Raw genomic sequence first — 22,601 nt, forward strand, 5'->3', positions numbered from 1 at the left:
TGCTAGGATTGCCTTAATACCGATTGTTTTTTTGTTTTCTTTTTACCCTTTGCATTATATTTCGAAAATAGCTATTGCAATGATGATAATATTGTTTGCCATACAATACATTTACAAAAACAAGCAGTATGCCATCATCACGCTTTCTTTTTTTGACAGTTGTCCGTGGTAGCTTCCTTCTGTGTGTTTCTCTTCAGCTGTGAGCATGCTCATATCGTACTTGCTTTGTGCACGGCCGTATGTCCTCTTTCTGTGCAAGTAAATGGTGCTTGCTTGTTCTCAGCATTCTGACTGCACAGGGCAAGCATAGACATTTCTCTTGCCTTGCCTTGCTGTTTAACTCTTATTGGCATTGGTGCCACTCGACATTGACTTACACAGGAGAGAGAAGTGTACATCTGGGAAATGTAGTTCCCAGATGGCATGCAGCATTTATGTGGTCAAACATGCTGGACTGTCCGTTCTGCCAGCATCCTATCACAGTGTGACAAAGCCACAGGGATCCTGATTAAAAATGTTTGTCATTCGTCGCTGGCCCTGCCTGCCACTTTGGCAGTGCAATAGGATCCTTAAGAGGTTGATGAATGCACAGATTGTGTGTAATTTTAACATGTAAATGTATTGATTGTTTTGAATGGGCAATCCCTGTCTATATGCCCTATTGAGGAGTGTGTGTGTGTGTGTGGGGTCCCATCAACAAAAATTCTTTGTTTTTTATGGATGACAATTTATGTAAGTGGCTCCCGTATTCAATAATGTTACATTTTCCCTGCAGTGACCACTTTTTTTTATTCTTCTTAAAATTGTTCTGAATCTGATTTTGCTGAATATGGTATGTGTCTGTGTTTGTGTTCGTAACGTGCTCCTTTCCCTGGCTGTTATATGACAGAAGGGATTATGTGATAAGCTGTTTAGAGCATCAGTTTGGATGTTGCATTACAGAGATCTGTACTTGACGTATTCTTGTTAAAGTCTTACACCAGCAAAATATGTTATGTCTTAGCCCTGTAGTACTAAGCGTATTAGTGTAAAGTGAGCAATACACTCATTCATCAGGCGAATCAATGGCTACCTTGACTTGTGACATCCAGGATCTCAGACTATAGAAAAAGTAACTTTTAGCTACAGTGTGAATCGGCAGATCAGTCTGACAATCACTTGACCAGCCTGGGGAACTATTTGATTAATGTTTTCAGGCTAAAGATTTTAAGTTGGCTTTTGTACATAATCTCTTTGATTTTATTATATTTAGATCTGTGTACATGATGCACATTACTTATTTCTAAAACTCAAGTGCTCGTTCAGTGGTCTCACTCATGCTTACCTATACCATACGTCCAAAATAATTACTGCTATTTTAGCTGTTCATTTTTGTTAATGCTGCTTCAAGAATTTGCTTCAATAGTCAAAATGCAACATACAGTCTGGAGCACACACAGTGAACACATTGCAGGGAATTTTGGAAGCTGTGGCAACCAAAAACACACAAAATCGGGTGTTTTTTTTGCAGCAAGTAGCCTGTAGGTTTCTCTGCTGGACACCTTCAGTTTAAGGCCTATTTGCATTGTAAGGGTTGAACTCCCCATAGCAATGATTGGTATGCTGTGGGCTTTATCTGCTATGCTGCTACTATAGGGGCTAGCTAATCCACTTTGAATACTGCCTACGTAGCATTGGCCATAGGGTTTCTATATATAATGATAAATGTGGTATATTCATAACAACCACTGTGGGTTAGAGTTGGAGCGACAGTTTGGATTTTGACCCAGGTTCAAATTCAAAAATATAATCTTGAAGATAGTGTTTAATTTGTTTAGAATAAATAAAAAAAGCCACTGTATTGTACAATATGGGAAGTAATGTACTTTCTATTATTGTTTTCTAGTTGGATATGCTTTCAGTGTGCGTAGTGTTTGTGTGTCTATATATTGCCCATGTATATATGAGACTAGCCTATGTCCGCAACTTCGTTTGCGGGTTGTTGGAGTGGATGATCTGCCTATATTCAGCAAATTGCTGCTGTCGATCTTTTGCCTTCTCCAGCGTTTTGGCAGCTCTTAAGCTGTTCTGCTGCTGAACTTGTTCCTTGCAGCATGCCTGTAATTGTTTGGGCATCTCAGCAGCTCGCTGGGGCGCCATATATTGAGCGTGTTGTTAGTGTTGATGATCCGCCTGCTCCGGCATTTCGACAGCTGTCAAGCTGGCCTGTCGCTGAACGCGTTCCTTGCGCTGTGCCTGGGATTGTTCCAGCATCTCAGAAGCTCACTGGGAAGCTATATAATGAGCATGTTGTTGGTGTTGATGATCTACGTGCTCCAGCGTTTTGGCAACTCTCAATCTGGCCTGCCGCTGAACGCGTTCCTTGCGCTATGCCTGTGATTGTTGCGGCATCTCAGCAGCTCACTGGGACGCCATATAATGAGTGTGTTGTTGGCGTTGATGATCCACCTGCTCCAGCGTTTCAGCAGCTCTCAAGTTGGCCTGGCACTGAAGTTGTTCTTCGCACCGTGCCTGTGATTGTTGCGGCATCTCAGCAGCTCACTGGGACGCCATATAATGAGTGTGTTGTTGGCATTGATGATCCACCTGCTCCAGCGTTTCAGCAGCTCTCAAGTTGGCCTGGCACTGAAGTTGTTCTTCGCACCGTGCCTGTGATTGTTCCAGTATCTCAGCAGCTCGCTGGGACGCCATATAATGAGCGTGTTGTTGGCATTGATGATCTCCTCAGCTTCACTTGAGGAGAAGTCTGTGACTTCTGGTTACCTTCATAGCTCTGGTTGTTTGCAACAAATTGAATTCTCTTTTTCCCGGCATGTTTAAAATTGACAAACTGCCAATATGGATTAAAGGTGATTTCCCCATGTCATTGTGTCAGCAGTGCCTGGCGCAGATCAGATAATATGCAATTGCATGTACACTGAGGGCTAGCATGTGTTTACACAGAGAGAAAATAGCCCTGGGACCTGAGATAAGGCTGCTGCAGGAGTATGTGAACATATAATATGTGAACATAAATTCATAACAGTCGTGAAGCCATGTCATTTACCTGGATAAAAACTAGCTTTTATTTTAATCGAGGTTACAAACTATCTATGTGCCAAATTTCATTCAAATCCGTTCAGCCGTTTTTGCGTGATTGAATAACAAACACACAAACATCCAAACTTTCACATTTATAATATTAGTAGGATCACTCCGCAGAGAGAACCAAATGACCCTGAAGTCTTCCTCTTTCTTCTCTTATTTAGCTACTACAGACTCCTAGTATATCTTCTTTTTCTCAGCATGTGTGTCTACTTCTGTAACATATTATTGTTTTATTATCCTGTATCTGTATTACTATGCTGCTGTAACATACTGAAATTTCCTCACTGTGGGACTATTAAAGGATTATCTTATTTTATCTTATTTGATGTTATGTTTTTCAGGTGTGACTCACAATATTCCTTTACTCCGGGAAGTTATCACTCATCATCGATTCATTAAAGGAGATATCACTACTAAGTTTCTCCCTGAAGTTTATCCTGATGGATTTAAAGGTTTGTCTTTTCCCATTGCAGGTTCATTGTGTGCCGGCTTTCATTTCTTAGTTTTGCCATTATTTTTTTTTAGATGTAATAGTTTCACTTTACAAGTTGTCTTTATCAACTAATCACAATCTGTTTTTTACTTCCTATATTGCTCGTGCTATATAACTGTGGTATGATTGATTCCTAAGGTCATCAAAGTAGTTTTTTTGACAGACATCTATCATGGATGTCCACCAGTGTTCCATGTAGTTTTAGACAAGCAGTTGTGAGAAAAGAAATGTACGTACGTTTACCAGGGCATAATAATAATTTTAAAAAAATCTAGTCCTTAGGAAGTCTTAAAATTAGGTAAATACAATTCAGCTGAACAACGACACTGAACAAATTCCACAATTTCATTATGTATTTCAGAAAAATTAAGCCAAAATTCAGAAGCAGTGTGTGAAAAATCGCTTACACCCTATAACTTCTTCCAAAGTTATGTCTTAAATCACAAAACTTAAAAAACAGTGGCTCAGAATTACTAATAGTTAGACATGTAAACTTGCCCACATGTTTGGCAAGTTTTAAAAGTTTTAACTCAAACTTGGTGTACCGATATGAGCCAAACATTCCCCACATTTACATTATTGTCTAGTTGTAACCACATTAGTGAATCATGGCCAATGTTTACCAAAATATTCTAGAATCAAATATGAAAGCCACTAAAGCCTGGCTGAAACTGGGTCATGTTACTAGATCGTGATCCCAAGCAAATTTACAACAGAATTGCTGCTAAAGAAAAAAAAAAGGCATAAGGTGTTTCAATGGCCCAAAGTCCAGACCTCGGCTAAGCTGCTATGGTGGAACCTGCATAAACTAATGGCCGTAAACCTTGATGAACTAAAGCAACATTAAGAAATTGAAGAGCGTGGGCAAGCATTCCTCAAGAACTACAGTATATGGGATGGTCATACTTGAACGATGGTCTTACTTGGTTGTACTTAGCTTCTCACACATGCTTTTTTAAATCTTGCTTTCATTATTGTTGTCTAAATAATGAAGTGGTGGTATCTGTTTTGGAGTTTTTTTTTCATATAAGGTTGTATTTAAAAAGGTGTACTGGTTTCTGTGACTTATATTTTTGTGTGTAGAACAGAATACCATTGGCTTTTCTAATATACTTGTAATTAAAGTTTTGCTCAAACATTGTTATTTAACAAAGTAGAAGATTGCCTCTAAAGAAAAAAAAAAGTATAGTCTATTTTTAGTCCTTTAGAAATGCATCTATAGGAGAACTGGATAGGACCAAAGAGGGCATCAGTTATGTGATCTTCGCACATGTCATGTAACTCCTGGAATTCAGTTTTTGTCCAGGAAACAGGTTGATAGTGAGATATTGAGAATCAGAATACATACAGTAATACTACAGCATCACATCATTATCCTGTAGAGTTCTTAAAATAAGTATTTGATACACTGGCAATTTTGCAAGTTCTCCCACCTACAAAGATTGGAGAGGTCTGTAATTTTTATCAAATATACAATTCAACGGTGAGAGACAGAATCTAAAAAAAAAATTAAGAAAATCACATTGTATGATTTTTAAATAATGAATTTACATTTTATTGCATGAAATAAGTATTTGATCACCTAGCAACCATAGACCTGTTAGTTTTTCCTACTCTGCACTCGTTACCTGGATTAATTGCACCTGTTTGAACTTGTTACCTATATAAAAAACACCTGTCCACACAATCAATCACACTCCAACCTCTCCACCATGGCCAAGACTAAACAGTTGTAGACATGCAAGGCTGGGATGAGCTACAGGGCAATAGGCAAACAGTTTGGTGAGAAGGCAAAAACTGTTGGCACAATTATTAGAAAATGGAAGAAACACAAGTTGACTATCAGTCTTTCTCTGTCTGGGTCTCCAATCTGGGACTCCATGCAAGATCTTGCCTCGTCGGGTAAGGATGATTCTGAGAAAGATCAGGAATCTGCCCAGAACTACACTGGAGGACCTGGTCAATGACCTGAAAACAGCTGGGACCACAGTTTAGCAACACATTATGCCGCCATGGAATAAAATCTTGCAGGGCACACAAGGTCCCCCTGCTCACGCCAGCACATGTCCAGGCCCTTTGAAGTTCGCCAGTAACGATCTGAATGATACAAATGAGGCATAGGAGAAGGTCGTGTGGGGGAGATGACACCAAAATAGAACTTTTTGGTATCAATTCCACTCACCATGTTTAGTGGAAGAAGGATTACAACCATAAGAACACTGTCCCAACCGTGAAGCATGGGGTGGAAATATCATACGTTGGGGGTACTTTTCTGCTAAGGGGACGGAAGGACTGCACCATATTGAAGGGAGGATGGGAGATTTTGGCCAACAACCTACTTTTAAGAGCATTGAAGATGGCTCATTGTCGAGTCTTCCAGCACCCCGAAACACAAAGCCAGGGCAACTAAGGAGTGGCTCCGTAATAAGCATTCCAAGGTCCTGGAGTGGCCTAGCCAGTCTCCAGTCCTGAACCCAATTGAAAAATATTTGGATGTGGCTGAAACTCAATGTAGTCCAGTGATGGCTCCAAAACGTAAAAGATCTGGAGAAGATCTGTATGAAGGAGTAGACCAAAGTCCCTGCTGGAGTGTGTGCCAACATGGTCTAGAGCTACAGGAAACCTCTTACTTCTGTAATTGGAAAGAATGATTTTTGTAACAAATATTAAGTTATTTTTTTCTATTGTATCAAATACTTATTTCATGCAATAAAATGCATATTAATTAATTAAAGATTATACAATTTGATATTCTGAATTTTATTTTTTTAGATTCTGTCTCTATCAGTTGAGTATACCTACAATAAAAATTAAAGACCTCTCCAATCTTTGGAGGTGGAAAAACTTGCAAAATCACCAGTGTATCAAATCATTTTCCCACTTTATATTCTCTGTGTCTCCTCTATTTGGTTGTTTTGGGAATTTTGCAGACCGTTTTAATAACCCCATGACAACCTCACCTGACAGGCAGCCATTTTATGAATATTCTAGAGACAGACAACCACATAAATACCCACAGTGAGAGTTATAACAAAGATGTCTTTCCACCGTAAGTCCGATTTAGTTTCCTATGGCTGTGTCCTGTGCGCCAACAAAACACATGTATATAACCCACTAGTTTACTAAATGGTGGGGTTCTCCTGATGTCAGTCATAACTTACTCCAGGGTTTAGTTCTATTCTGTTTACCCCATGTGTGTACAGTATTGCACAAGGTTTTTCTATTCTATTGTACAGAAAGGGTTCTGCTTTGCTAAGGCATCTGTAATGATATAGTAAATGGATGTGAGCAGAATTTTAAATGCATGTATATTAGAAAATTGCATCCATTATTTAGGCCAATTTAAAACAAAAACCTGCCTGAATACCCCTTTAACTAATCTTAAATCTTTCCAAGGACCAGATGTGTTTTTTGTTCTTTGTTTTCTCAACTGTATAGGGTTACATTTACTATTGAAATAGCACCGAATTTTGGCACAATTTGTCATACATATTTTACACCACTTTTATTAACGATTTTGAACACTTTTTGGCAGTTTCTGCACTTTATATCATAGGCGTGCAGGGGAGACTTCTGGAAAAGGGGGCGTGGCTTGATATGTGCTAAAATTTTTATGTTTTTCTTGTTGGGAAAGTAAATCAACTCATAAGTGGTGTAAACCGGACAGATTAGACCATATGGTCTAAGGAGAAGATCACACATAGGTAATTGTCCAAGTTGAAATTCAGTTTCAGGCAATTTTCCTAGCTGAGAACTTCAGCTTCAGAAATTAGAAGCTGGTTTTTCCACTTGCCCAAATTCTGGATCAAAATCGTCACTTGCCAGGCGGTATTTTATGCTTTCCATTCACTTCAGTGGTATTTATCAGGTGGAATTTGCCTGAAGATCAAGCATGATACTTATTTTTCCACGAGCTGAAAAAAATCTGCTATAGGAAAAATCTGCTACGCCAAATTCCTCCATGCGAAGATACCTGTGCCAATTTTATCATCCAGAATATGTAATTGTGATAAATTTGTCACGTTTTAACAATATCTAGTCTTAAGGGTTCCTTCTCATGGTTGAATCCTGCCTCAAAATCAGCAGAATATTATCCTGATTCTTCCACCTGTTGTTTTCAATGGGAGACAGAGATCAAAGCAGAATACAAAAGAAAAAAAAAAAGCATCCTGCTTGATCTTGCTGTGACTGGGATGTGACTGTATCTAAATGAAGAAAAATCCTGAGTATTAATATAACCATTTACCTACTGCTTATGTTAATACAGTTTAATCACATATCACTATTTGCATAAATAACAAATATTAAAGGGGTTTTTCCTCCTCCCTCGATAACCAGTTAGCTTTCTATCTATGTTTGCAGGATAGGACACTGTGAAATAACTCAGTAGATATACATTCATGACTGTAAGTGTTGGTACCCCTAATATTTCTCCCAGAACAATATTGCAATTACACGTTTTGTTATTCAAATACAAAGGAAATAAACATGTGTATAACACAAATAACAAGGGAAAAAGGCAAAGATTATATAATTTCACTCAAACCTCCAAAAATGGGCTGGACAAAATTGCTGGTGCCTTCAACTTAATATTTGGTTACACACCCTTTGGAAAGAATGACTGAAATCAATCACTTCCTATAACCATCAACAAGCTTTTTACATCTCTCAACTGGAAATTCGGACCTCTCTTCTTTTGCTAACTGCTCCAGATCTCTCATATTTGAAGGGTCCCTTCTCCCAACAACAAGATCTCCACAGATGTTCAACGGGATTTAGATGAAGAATCATTGCTGGCCACTTCAGAACTCTCCAGCCATTTGCTTCCATCCATTTCTGGATGCTTTTTTGAAATATGTTTGGGGTCATTGTTCTGCTTGACCTCAGACGCAAACCCAGCTTTTTGACTCTGGGCCCTACATTACAACCCAAAATTCTTTGGTAATCTTCAGATTGCATGATGTTTTGCACACAGTCAAGGCACCCAGTGCCAGAAGCAGCAACACAACCCCAAAACAACTTTCAACCTCCACCATATTTGACTTTTGGTACTATGTTCTTCTTTACTAAAAAAGATCTATCTTGTTCTCATCTGTCCACAAGACATTTCCCCTGAAGGATTTTGTCTTGCGTACATTTTGGCAAACTTTTTTATGTCTCTGTGTTAGCAGTGGGGCCAATTTTGAAAAGGCGCCAACAATTTTGTCTGGCCCATTTTTAGACTTCTGAGTGAAGTTATGTCCAATTAGATTTTTTTTTTTTTTTTGCGATGTTCCAATACACACAAAGGAAATAAACATGTATAACAAAATGTGTAATTGCAATAATTTTCTTGGAGAAATACTGTATTTTGTGGAAAAATTTTAGGGGTGCCAACACTTACTGCCATGATTGTAAATATTGGCTTTATCATTAAAAGTTAAGCATTATGATTACTAGAAAAGTAATATAAATGCAGATCAAATAATATGTACAGTAAATGTATATTAAATTTAGGTTTGGAGAGGAAAAACTCTACATGCTGCTGGATGGACAGTGGGCTTGCATTAATCTCAACACTTATCTCTGTATGTTAACACAGAGATAACAAACACTGATATAATCCCTGTCTAAACCCTTACCAGCAAAATGTAATAATAATAATACATTTTATTTATATAGTGCTAACATATTCTGCAGCACTGTACAATTTGTAGGGTTCAAATACAGACAGAAAGATACATTACAAAGAAATAGTCATTTCACACAATGGGACTGAGGGCCCTGCTCACAAGAGCTTACAATCTATGAGGTAGAGGGGGTGACACAAGAGGTAGCAGGGGCGGCATTGCTTATACAGTGGTCAGACAATTTTGTAATAGAGGTTACTGTCATTACACAAACATAAAACTTTATGAGCCGTCACCAGTCGTGTCCTTTAACATGTGGATGGAGCTTGGACATATAAAATTAGCCTGAAATGGCATCATATCATGTGGGGTAATGTGGGAGCTGGAACAGAGGAGGGGTAGATTTTGGGGATTCTAATTACGGTACGAAAGGGTTTACATTTGGAATTGGGATAGGCCAGTCTGAAAAGATTTGTCTTTAATATGCGCTTGAAACTGTGGAGATTGGGAGTTAATCTGATTGTCCGGGGTAGAGCATTCCCGAGAAGTGGTGCAACTCGGGAGAAGTCTTGTATACAAGCGTGGGAGTTTCTGCTAATAGAGGATGTAAGTGTTAGGTTATTGAGTGAGCGGAGAGCATGGGTTGGGCGGTAGACAGAGATGAGGGAGGAAATGTATGGAGGTGCAGCATTATGGAGAGCCTTGTGGATGAGAGTGATAACTTTATATTTTATTCTATAATGAATAGGCAGCCAATGTAACGACTGGCACAGACCAGAGGCATCGTTGTAGTGTCTAGACTGATAGATGAGCCTGGCCGCTGCATTCAGAATAGATTGTAGAGGGGAGAGTTTAGTGAGGGGAAGACAGATTAGTAAGGAGTTACAGTAGTCAAGGCGAGAATGAATCAGAGAGACAATAAGTGTCTTTAATGTATCTCTGGTAAGGAAAGGGCATACTCTGGAGATGTTTTTGAGGTGGAGGTGACATGAGCATGTGAGTGATTCAATATGGGGGGTGAAGGAAAGGTCTGAGTCAAACATAACCCCAAGGCAGTGGGCATACTGCCTATGAGTTATAGTAAGACCTGAGACTGCAATGGATATATCAGGGACAGATCTGTTAGATGATAGAAACAGTAGAAGTTCAGTCTTAGAGAGATTTCGTTTCCGATAGAGCGAAGACATATTTGAGACAGCAGAAAGACAGTCACTGGTGTTCTCTATTAGTGCAGGGGTGATGTCACGGGAAGATGTCTATAATTGGGTCATCAGCATAAAGATGGTACCGGAAGCCAAATCTGGTGATGGTTTGTCCAATGGGGCTGTGTAGAGAGAGAAGAGCAGGGGGCCTAGGACCGAGCCCTGAGGAACCCCAACAGCAAGGGAAAGAGGGGAGGAAACAGAGCCCGCGAATGATACACTGAAAGTGCAGTCTGAGAGATAAGAGGAGAACCAGGAGAGCGCAGTGTCATTGAGGCCGACTGAGCGGAGCATAGTGAGGAGAAGTTGATGGTCAACAGTGTCAAAAGCTGCAGAGAGGGGCCACACTTTGGCTCAGTGGTTAGCACTGCAGCCTTGCAGCACTGGAGTCCTGGGTTCGAATCCTGCCAAGGGCAAAAAAAAAAATCTGCAAGGAGTTTGTATATTCTCCCCATGTTTGCGTGGATTTCCATCCCATAGGTCAAAGAGATACTGAAAGGGAAAAAATGTAACTTGTGAGCCCTATGCGGGGCTCACAATCTACAAAAAAAAAAAAAAAAGCTGCAGAGAGGTCCAGAAGAATAAGAAGAGAGAAGTCACCATTGGATTTAGCCGTTAGGAGAGTGCAGTGCGCGGAAGCCAGATTGTAAGGGGTCAAGCAGAGAGATAGCGGATTAAACAAGAATAGACCAGGCGTTCCAAGAGTTTAGAGATGAAGGGGAGGTTAGAGACGGGTCGATAATTAGCAGCACAGGATGGGTCCAGGGAGGGTATTTTTTCAATAGCGGAGTTATAACAGCATGCTTGAAAGAGGATGGGAACCTGACCTGATGGAACCTAACTGCAGGAGAGAACTTCTCTGAGAGCAAGCATGGTCTGGAAAATTTAGCACCCCTTCCCCCAGAGACCAGTGAGTCACCTCCTTTGTCCTGATACTTGATAAAATACTAGGCCTGTGTAATATTGTGTAAAAATGGGGTGGAATAATCTTACATAGCAGGTAAACAAAGCAGCATTTCTAAAGCAATTTATTTAGGAAAACTTGTGAATCTTCCTAAGCCTGGCAGTTTAGATAGGATCTTTAAGATGAGAAACCCTTTTAAATATATATGTAGAAAGACATTGTTATTGTATTCAATATAATATTTATAAAATAGTTAGGAAATGGCACTGATGTTTTCTTTTTGAAGGATTCAAGCACACTGGGACAGACTGGGACAGTTTATTTGAACTGTCTAAAACTGTCTTTGTTGCCCATAACAACCAATTAGAGCAGAGCCTTCATTTTGTATTGAGTTTCTCAAAAATTTCAACTTGCTCTGTGATTGGTGCTAAGGGCAACTAAGAACGTTTTACTTTTAGACTGTTTCTGTAAATCTGCTCCACTGGGTTTTTCTGTTTGAAGCCGCAGCATGTTAAGTATTTCTTTTCCCTAGGCCACATTGTGCAATAAATGAACAAGTTGGTTGTGGCTTGAATCATATGAATATTGGTCTCATTGGTCACCTTTTAGTGTTAGACTTGTCCTGCCTTGTTGCTTCTGACTGACATATCTTCAATATAAGGATAAGGAGAATGATATTAGTGACAGGAAGTATGGCAACCAAACAAATTGTACTTAGAAATAAAAGTGGCCTTTACCCTTTAGCTCTCTGCTATTAGGACTGGCTGCCATCTAATGTGTATATAGACCCCTAACTCCTCTCTAATTGCTGATGTTCGTGAAGAGGACCAGGTAGTTGGATTTCAGCTTTGTCATCTCTTTTGTTGTTATCGCTGAAAAGTCATTGCTGGAGGTGTTTGGGAATAGTTTTCTCCTCTATTCCTTAGCTGGACTAAATCAAGCATGTGTAAAAGGAAATGTGGAGGAATCCTCTGTTATGTACTGCCACCTTTGCAATGAAGCACATTCGTTCTAACCATATACACTCACTGGCCACTTTATTAGGTACACCATGCTAGTAACGGGTTGGACCCCCTTTTGCCTTCAGAACTGCCTCAATTCTTCGTGGCATAGATACAACAAGGTGCTGGAAGCATTCCTCAGAGATTTTGGTCCATATTGACATGATGGCATCACACAGTTGCCGCAGATTTATCGGCTGCACATCCATGATGCGAATCTCCCGTTCCACTACATCCCAAAGATGCTCTATTGGATTGAGATCTGGTGACTGTGGAGGCCATTGGAGTACAGTGAACTCATTGTCATGTTCAAGAAACCAGTCTGAGATGATTCCAGCTTTATGACATGGCGCATTATCCTGCTGAAAGTAGCCATCAGATGTTGGGTACATTGTGGTCATAAAGGGATGGACATGGTCAGCAACAATACTCAGGTAGGCTTTGGCGTTGCAACGATGCTCAATTGGTACCAAGGGGCCCAAAGAGTGCCAAGAAAATATTCCCCACACCATGACACCACCACCACCAGCCTGAACCGTTGATACAAGGCAGGATGGATCCATGCTTTCATGTTGTTGACGCCAAATTCTGACCCTACCATCCGAATGTCGCAGCAGAAATCGAGACTCATCAGACCAGGCAACGTTTTTCCAATCTTCAATTGTCCAATTTTGATGAGCTTGTGCAAATTGTAGCCTCAGTTTCCTGTTCTTAGCTGAAAGGAGTGGCACCCGGTGTGGTCTTCTGCTGCTGTAGACCATCTGCCTCAAAGTTCGACGTACTGTGCGTTCAGAGATGCTCTTCTGGCTACCTTGGTTGTAACGGGTGGCTATTTGAGTCACTGTTGCCTTTCTATCAGCTCGAACCAGTCTGGCCATTCTCCTCTGACCTCTGGCATCAACAACGCATTTCCGCCCACAGAACTGCCACTCACTGGATGTTTTTTCTTTTTCGGACCATTCTCTGTAAACCCTAGAGATGGTTGTGCGTGAAAATCCCAGTAGATCAGCAGTTTCTGAAATACTCAGACCAGCCCTTCTGGCACCAACAACCATGCCACGTTCAAAGGCACTCAAATCACCTTTCTTCCCCATACTGATGCTCGGTTTGAACTGCAGGAGATTGTCTTGACCATGTCTACATGCCTAAATGCACTGAGTTGCCGCCATGTGATTGGCTGATTAGAAATTAAGTGTTAACGAGCAGTTGGACAGCTGTACCTAATAAAGTGGCCGGTGAGTGTACATTCTCCTGCATTATTAAGTGACCTGATATAAAGAGAGTGTGTCCTCACCAGACAATGCTCAAGTGTTTATATAAAGAACTCAAACATATATGTATAATTTAAATTGAAAAGCTTGAAACCATAACTTTTTTTTTTGGTCCTTAAGCTTAAAAGTTACCACGTGTCATTTTAGTATAAAATAAGCTTTTGATTATAGTGAGCTTTCCTAATATTAATTTCAAGGGACATGGAAGGAACCAGAGGTCATTGGTTTTTGCATTCCACTCTTGACCTGCTGCTGCATGTAGAGCCTACCACAATCCTGTTCTTGGTTTATATACACTGTACAAAGTGCCACTGAGGCGCCAAGCCATTAAGCAAAAACAGCAGCTTTCTCCTTTCAGCTTTTTTGACTGCTTAGTCTCTGCTGTATTAATTGCCTTTTTTCCCCTGCGTTGCTGTACATAATCTTAATCATATTTTTATATTTGTAGATTTTTTGGACATTTAGGAAACCTTATCTAAAAAGTTAAATCGTTTGTATTTAAATCGAGGTAAAATTGGGAAAATTTTAAACTGTAAATATGTAAAATTATCTCTGATTTTGTATGGCATACACTCACTTTCTTCTGCAAAAAATAATTGATGATCTCTGTACACTTTTAATAGTATATTATGGTATTATGGATAGAATAAAATGTCTCTAATGACTCTGAAAACTGTTTCTGGATATGACATAATATACTTGCAGCATGAAACTTTTATGTATATTGCTCTGTTAGGCTATCAATCATGTCATTTTGATTTTGTAATTCTTGAGTTTCCTTCATAACAGGACACAGTCTGACACCTCAAGAAAGAAATGACCTTCTTGTTACAGCAGCCTCCCTATATGTCGCTTTTCAGACCAGGTCACATCACTTTCTTAATAATACAAGGTTGGTTTTCAAATATTCAAGAATTCAATAAACTAAATTGTGGAAACGTATTGTGATCCTAGCACTAAGGCATATTCTGTAAAATATACACTATTCTTTTATGAACCCTCACACATTCAAAGAAAATGGGACTATTTTCATGGTAGTTGAGAATTGCAGTTGACAGTTTCCTTAGCAGTTGTGATTAGGAGATACTTCACAGAATTTACACACCATATGATACTAATCTTTAACCGTAAGTCTGTGATTTCTTTTTTTAGGGAATATACCCTGTGCAAAACCCAATAAATGAGTGGTAGCTGCTCATACTATAGCTTATGATGGACACAATAATTAGTTTGAAGTCACATAAAGCAACTCACTTGTAGCACAAACCTAGGAAAGAACATATTAGCACTACTCAATGAATAAAAACAATTCTAAGGCTCAACTCATAGAAAACAAGTTGATGCAAAATGTGTGATCAGTGATAAACAAATATTCCCTCTTGCTGAAGCAACTGTTAATTACTGTCTAATTTATAGTTGCCAACATGTTAAAATAATAACTAGATCCTGAGAAAGGGGTTCTCAACCTGTTTATAAATAAAGCTGTTTAGGAATGAAAAGAAAAGTAACTTTCAGCACTATTACTGTATTATACGCGTTTCCATTTTAAACAGTGGGGGTTGTTTTATGTTATATTTATTACACAGATACTTATTGTATTCATCACATTTTAAGCGTTTAATGACAGGGTAGTTTGGGTATTAAAGCTTGTGACTTTTTTTTTTTCATATTTTCCATCTCTGCCTTCTAAATTTCATAACTTTTTTTCTATTTTTCTCAAACACATTAATTGCGTTTTTTATTTTTATTTACAACATTCATCATATGGATAAATGGCATTATGCTTCAGTAGTTGGGTCTTAGTGTACAATTTTATTATTATTATTTTTTTTAATGGGGGTATTTGTTAACTATAGAAAAATCTTCTAAGAAGAATTATACCTGGGACCACTTAATTCCCTGTACTATATAATGCAATACTTAGGGGGCGTTCACACTGTTGTTGTTAGTGTCCGTTGCTAGCATCTGTTAGTAAATATTAACCTATGGGCAATATGTTAAAAATCCAATCAATTTCAATGGGATTTGAGCTGTTGTCCATTAGTTTCATCTTTCACTAAATCCGTCACAGGTCCGTTTTTTGATAGAGATAATAACACAGGGCACAGGACTTTATGGTCCACTAAAAAAACAACAGAAAGCAGACTTATGACGAATAAGTGAGCGATTATGTTTATGTATTTATTTTTTACATTAAAGTCTATGGCTAACTGACAAATGACGGATGATACTGAATGGTCGTCGATTATATTATGTTTTTTCTATGCATGCTCAGAAAGCAGAACAGAAAATAAAAAAACCTGACATTATAAAAATGGAAATTAACACACTCTAAATGATGTTAATGTGTAAGTTTTTTAGCTGATCCATTTAATGGATTAGTTAAGAAAAAACGGATACTTTAACATGAGTTACTGTCCGTTAATATCTGTTTTGATAGACATCCATTTTGGTTTTTTAACACACTATCATAATGGACATCCAACAGTAATGTGAACCCCCCCTTATCTGTTCCAGTTTATAGTGCATGACAGGATCCTGATTATATAATACAGTTGGATCCCAATAGAAATCTAGCTGCTGCCTTGTGCCTGATACATTGATGCACTGTACTTTGATGGTGTTGAGCATTAATTTTATGTTCATTGTGACCTAATAGTACAGCAGAGCGCGGGAAGGAATTAAAAAAATGTTGTTATATTATCTATATTGTATATTGTTGGAGAAGTGTACTTATTGTATATGTCCCAGGATAATATCCCTGGTAGCCAAAATAAATAGATTATTTGTGTGGTGTAATGCACTAAGTGAAATAGAAACTGGTTAAGAGAAGGCCTTCTCAATTTTTTATAATTTGGCTTTACCAGCCAGAACATAGTTATGTCTAAGTGTTACCATGAGTGTCACATTCAATGTGAAAGTCAACATCTTGCCAACTTCACTTTTCATTTGTCTCTTAATCCCAATATAACATTAAAATAAGCACAAATGAGTCGGTGAAATTTTATAGGGAGTCTACCACCAAAATAATTTCTAAACCACATAGAGTTTTGTACAAAAATTTGGACACCCCTGCTTAAAATGACTGTTATTGTGAATAGTTAAAGGGGTATTCCCATAACTCTTCTTCTGCAGCCTGCAGGGCTCTGTGCTCTCTTCACTTCCTGGATTTCTTGGCACATTGGTGGGCTGGGTTTCTCTTGCTCTGCTATCTGCTATGTTCGCAGTCAGTAATGAGGGATTGATTGTAAATGCATTACCACAGTATAAAGCTGATGTGGAAACTGATGTAGCAGAGCTGGATTTGAGTCAGCTTGTATTACATACAGAGGTAACGGACTCCTTATTTCAGCCCTTATCAGCCAAATTCAATTAAACCGGCTGATAAGTGGAAGAGCTGAAGATAGAGTTCAGAAATCCCGGAGCTCTTGCCTCCCCCCTCCCCTATCTGAGAAGCTCCGTTGCTTGTCAGCCCCTCCCTCCCCCCCGAGAGTAGGCAGCTACATCACTTGGAAACTGAGCAGGTAAGCCCAGTGGCCGTAGAAATGCAGTGTCAACAATGAAGTGAATAAATTAAGATAGCAGCCAAACAAAGCAGTTTTGATAAAGCAATGTATTTAGGAAAAGTGTTAAAACCACATAATCTAGCAGTATAGATAGGATGCTTTTCATGGGACAACCCCTTTAAGCAAGTTGAAGATGAAATGATCTTCTTTTATTTATTTATTTATTTATTTATTTATTTTTTAAATGTAGATTGTGAGCCCCACATAGAGATCACAATGTACATTTTTTCCCTATCAGTATGTCTTTGGAATATGGGATGGAAATCCATGCAAACACGGGGAGAACATACAAACTCCTTGCAGATGGTTTTATGCCCTTGGTGGGATTTGAACACCAGGACTCCAGCGCTGCAAGGCTGCAGTGCTAACCACTGAGCCACCGTGTGGCCCTGAAATGATCTTTGAAAGGCATAAAGTTAAAGATTAAGCACATATAGGGCGGGTTCACAGCTGTGCCCAGTCTCCGCCTTGTGGGTTTCCGTCTTCTGTCCGAGAAACTGGACAGGAGATGGAAACCAGGCAGTCAGTGTCCACCCATGAGCACCCGTAAGCGTCTTTTGGTCTCCGCAGCAAAATCCTGCATGTCCGACTTTGTGTCCAGTTAAAAAAAAAACGATTTCGCCGTGTAGACCAGAAGACATAGGCACTCATGGGCGGACACTTTGCAAACCCATTCAAATGAATGGGTTTGAAAAGTGACTGCCGGTTTCCGTCTCTTGTCTAGTTTCTCGGGCAGAAGACGGAAACCCACAAAGCGGAGACCGGGTGCAGATGTGAACCTGCCATATATATAATTTTAAGCAATATCAGTGTATTATTATGTTTTGAGTACAATTTTAGGGCTAGTTCACACGTGAACTGCCCGCGCGGGTTTTGACACAGAGAGAGACGCGGCGAGCCGCGTCTCTCTCTTGTCAAAACCCGCCCGCCGCGACCATCACTGTCGCGGCTTAACCCTCTGCTGTCGGCTCAAATGAATGAGACGACATAGGAGGGAGCTGCCGGGGGCGGAAGCCGCGCGGCTGAGCCTGCGCGGCTTCCGCCTGAAGAAAGGACATGTCCTTTCTTTTCTCCGCTAGCAGCAGCCCGCCGCTAGCGGAGAAAAGAAGCCCGGCGGTCTCCATAGACCACCATTATAAGGGGAGGTTTTGGACGCGAAATCCGCTGTCAAAAACCTCCCCTTATACTCACGTGTGAACTAGCCCTTAGAGTGAAAAAGGGAAAGGGGTACCATTTGGGAACCCTTGTAGATTTCTGCGCTCAAATAAGGGCTCGTTCACTTCTGCGCCCCGATCTCCGTTTTGCAGGTTTCCGTTTCCTGCCCGAAACTGGACAGGAGACGGAAACCTGCAGTCATTTTTCAAACCCATTTATTTGAATGATTGTGAGAAGTTTTATGTGTAATATTGCCAATGGCCCAAGACCTCATTATTGATAGTGAATGAAGTTGCATAGCAATCCTTAGGGTGCCGAGACCATAACTTCTAAATAGATCAGACATTGCTCAATTTATGTTCACAGTTCAACTTCTTTCACTAACTTTAGTGAAGGAGTCGCAGGGTGACACAGCAATCTTTGTGCGACTGGAGTTACTGACAACTTGGCTATGTGACCCCAGCCTTAAACTAGTCAGTTTGAGTCTTCTGATAGGTAGAAGTGTGGTAATGCTGAACTGGTTACAGCTGAATAGACTGCATTTGTTACTGTATGTTCCTTCCAGGTTTTGGTGTGAAATGGAAACTTTTGTAAGCTTTAGTGATTTCATGCTTGCTAGATGTGGAGGTGCCAGTGAAAAACCATCCAGTGTTACTGAAATAGCTTCTATATGGTTTGGCTGTATTGTGTTTTTATTCCAGTCTTAGTGGGTGTAACTGAATGACTCTACAGGTGTGGCTACATCATACTATCTCATGGGCCTACTAATGTAATGTTTGTATTTCAGAATCCAATTACCCACAGTACTTCCTATGCAATGCTTGTGTTGGCAGTTTTCAATATTTTCCTAATTTCTTCATTGGATTCTTTCTTTTATCTTTTATTAGACTTGGCAAAAATGTACCTTCGCTACTCAACATATCACAACCTGTTTTATCAGAATGTGTGAGATTTTAATATGCCGCCATTTGTGCATATTATTATAAATTTGGCTCAGGTGGTTTTTCCTAATGGATGCCATGATTAGCAGAATAAGTGCAGAATTAAAAGGGCATATAGCTTATTGTAATGTTATTGATCTTGTCATATAAAATAATCTGTCAGCAGATATGTATATTTTTGTGTCCCCATTTTCTGTAATCCTAGAGATTGTCCAATGAATAGGCCCACTTTACTGTATTTTGCGGACTATGCGCACTGGACTGTAAGGCACATTACCCATGAGTGCCTTATAGTCCTGTCTAGGTTCATATATAAGGCACATCGGACTATAAGGCGCAGCGCTGTCCGGTGCGCCTTATATGTGATTGAAAGCGGCGGCACACAGACTTTGCCGGCGGCCGCTTAACCCCCCGCGTGCCAGCCGCTTCTATTCATTTCAATGGCACGCTTCCATTGAAATGAATGGAAGCGCTCGGCACGCAAGGAGTTAAGCGGCCGCCGCCGGCAAAGTCTTCGTGCCGCTTCCATACATTGCAATGGGAGCGTGCTATTCGAAGTTACAACTGAAGTTAGAGATGAGCGAATACTATTCGAATAGCACGCTCCCATTGCAATGTATGGAAGCGGCACGCAGACTTTGCCGGCGGCCGCCGCTTCCATCCATATATAAGGAGCACCGGACTATAAGGCGCACTTTCGATTTCTGAGGAAATCTTAGGATTTTATGTGCACCTTATAGTCCGGAAAATAAAAAGTTTCCAGTACTGCAAAAAAACAAAACAAAAAAAAAACAAAAAAACAATCATTGTCCCTTTTCTGTGATTGACACTGCAGGCTAGCTCTATTCACATGAATGGAAATGAGCACCAATACTAGAAACAGCTTATGGACATATGTGGCACTGTTTTGGGCAAAAATGGTAGACCCTTTTCTCTGTTACAGCTAATTCGAGTTGTTTTTGACATATGCAAGGTCAACTTTTCAGGTGCATGTGAGTTTACTTTGGACATTTGGCTACATTTATGCTGCTTTCTTTCCATTCTGATGACGTGTGCAGATGAAGCTCCTTTTGTTTGCTTCTGTAACTATTGACTTTAAAGAGGTTGTCCACTTTCAGACCTAATTTTGAGAGACAAATGTTGTTATTTATATAATAAAAAGTTGTACAATTTTTCAATATACTTTCTGTATCAATTCCGCACAGTTTTCTAGATTTTTGCTTGTTTTCATTCATTCTGCTTACTCCTAGTGGGCAGAATGAATGACAGCAAGTAAAGCTTTAGAAAAGTGTAAAGTATTGATACTGAATGTATATTGGAAAATTAAGCACATTTTTATTATTTCTCAACTATTTATTATTAGAGATGAGCGAACAGTGTTCTATCGAACACATGTTCGATCGGATATCAGGCTGTTCGATGTGTTCGATGTAGCAAAGCCGAGTGTGCATAAGGGTTCTAGTGCACCCTTGGCGCTGCTACATCTGATGGGCTGACCGGCCCACGGTGTAGTTGAGCAGAACTGGCTCAGCACTGTTAAGTCTCTGCATTCCCATAGGAATGCATTGGCCAGCCTTCGGCCAATCAGCGCTGGCTCTGCCGGAGGAGGCGGAGTCTAAGATCGGACCTGGTGTGGAGCGATCTTAGACTCCACCTCCTCCAGCAGAGCCAGCGCTGATTGGTCGAATTCCGTACTCTGGCCAATCAGCGCTGTCCAATGCATTCCTATGGGGAAAAGTTAGCTTGCGAAAATCGCAAGCTGACAGGGATTTCCATGAAATAAAGTGACTTTTATGCCCCCAGACATGCTTCCCCTGCTGTCCCAGTGTCATTCCAGGGTGTTGGTATCATTTCCTGGGGTGTCATAGTGGACTTGGTGACCCTCCAGACACGGATATGGGTTTCCCTCTTAACGAGTATATGTTCCCCATAGACTATAATGGGGTTCGAAACCCGTTCGAACACTCAAACAGTGAGCGGCTATTCGAATCGAATTTCGAACCTCGAACATTTTAGTGTTCGCTCATCTCTATTTATTATCTCTCAATATTGGTCTGAAAGTGGCCAACTCCTTTATTGTTGTTTTTTTCCTTTTGTTTGTATTTATTTATTTTTCAATAGAAAAGTTATGTGCAAATGACTTTATCTTCTATTAAAACGGAAAGTGTCGCCAGGAAATTGCCTATTGTTTAAATCACGTTTTTACGTTAAACACTTTCTGCCACAGCCATTTTTCTGAGTTTTGATTTAAGCTTTTTGTTCCTTGCCATCTAAAAGCTAACTTATTTTTTGTTTATAGAGCCCTATGAGGATTTATTTTTTGCAGGACAAAGTTTACTTTGTAATGGTGCCAATTAATATTCTGTACAATGTACTGGAAAGCTGGAAAAAAAAAATCAGAACGGGGTAGATTTAGAGAATAACTGTTTTTGTGCAACTTAACTACAGGCTTCATTTTTACAGCTTTCACTGTGCAGCCAAAATGACGAGTCGTCACGATTATGGCTACACTAATTTATATCATTTTCTTAACCCCTAAAAAAAACAAAAAAAACTGAAAACAAAAAAAAAATTCTTCAAGAGATTTTTTTTTTCAGGGCCAGATATACTTTTTATTTATACCATTTTGATGCTTTTTATTCAAATGTTTAAGAAGGCTAAACAGCTGTTTGGTTCTTGATCTTTTTTTCTTTTTTTTTTGCATTGCGGCGTTCACCATGTGGGGAAAATATTATTATAAGTTTTTTGAGTGTGCATTTTTGGACCAAGGGATATCTAGCATTTTTGTGTTTTACTTTGGTTTGGTATCTAACCTAGGGAAAGGTGGAGTTGGAGTTGATTATGAACTTTTTAAATATATTTTTTTCTCTCTCTCTCTCTGGTTGCCTAGTAGCTCATTTATAAGCCTGGGAGTTTTCAATTCGTACAAGTTGAAAAATTCAGCTTCAGGAATGTACCATAAAATTTGCAAATTCCTCACCATCCAGGTAGAATTTTTTTTGCCTTTCTTTCACTTTACTGGGAGCTGTCAGGTGGAATCCAAAATTCATCCAGTTTCATGCTCCTACTAGTTGTGGTATCCCCCCCCCCCCCCACAAAAAAAAAAAAAAAAAAAAAAAAAAAAAGTTAATTGACCGCCAATACCTCTTCTTTTTTTTTTTATTCTGTAAAACTGATGAGGTTAGGGCTTAGCTGCCTTCATACCCTAATGCAGGAGTCGGCAACCCTTGGCATGCGTGCCGCTCTTGGCATATCTCACTGGCATGGCAGATAGGAGCTGCAGCAGGGGAGCGTCCCTTCAGTTCTCTCAGGATGCTCTTCTTTCTCTGGCTGCTCTCTGCCCACCAACGGCAGGATAGAAGTGCGATCAGG

General features: G+C 39.7%; 1 protein-coding gene across 1 annotated transcript in view; it reads left to right on the forward strand.

Moving 5' to 3' along the window:
- The window catches only part of PCCA (propionyl-CoA carboxylase subunit alpha), a 360,616-nt gene that overhangs the window by 196,987 nt on the left and 141,028 nt on the right, over positions 1–22,601 (forward strand). Inside the window, exons 17-18 of the mRNA XM_075265336.1 lie at positions 3,429–3,539; positions 14,357–14,459. Of these exons, the coding sequence (XP_075121437.1) occupies positions 3,429–3,539; positions 14,357–14,459 (214 nt within the window). The remainder of the gene's footprint in view (positions 1–3,428; positions 3,540–14,356; positions 14,460–22,601) is intronic.

The sequence above is a fragment of the Leptodactylus fuscus genome, chromosome 2 (assembly GCF_031893055.1).
Source record: "Leptodactylus fuscus isolate aLepFus1 chromosome 2, aLepFus1.hap2, whole genome shotgun sequence".
NCBI lineage: Eukaryota > Metazoa > Chordata > Amphibia > Anura > Leptodactylidae > Leptodactylus > Leptodactylus fuscus.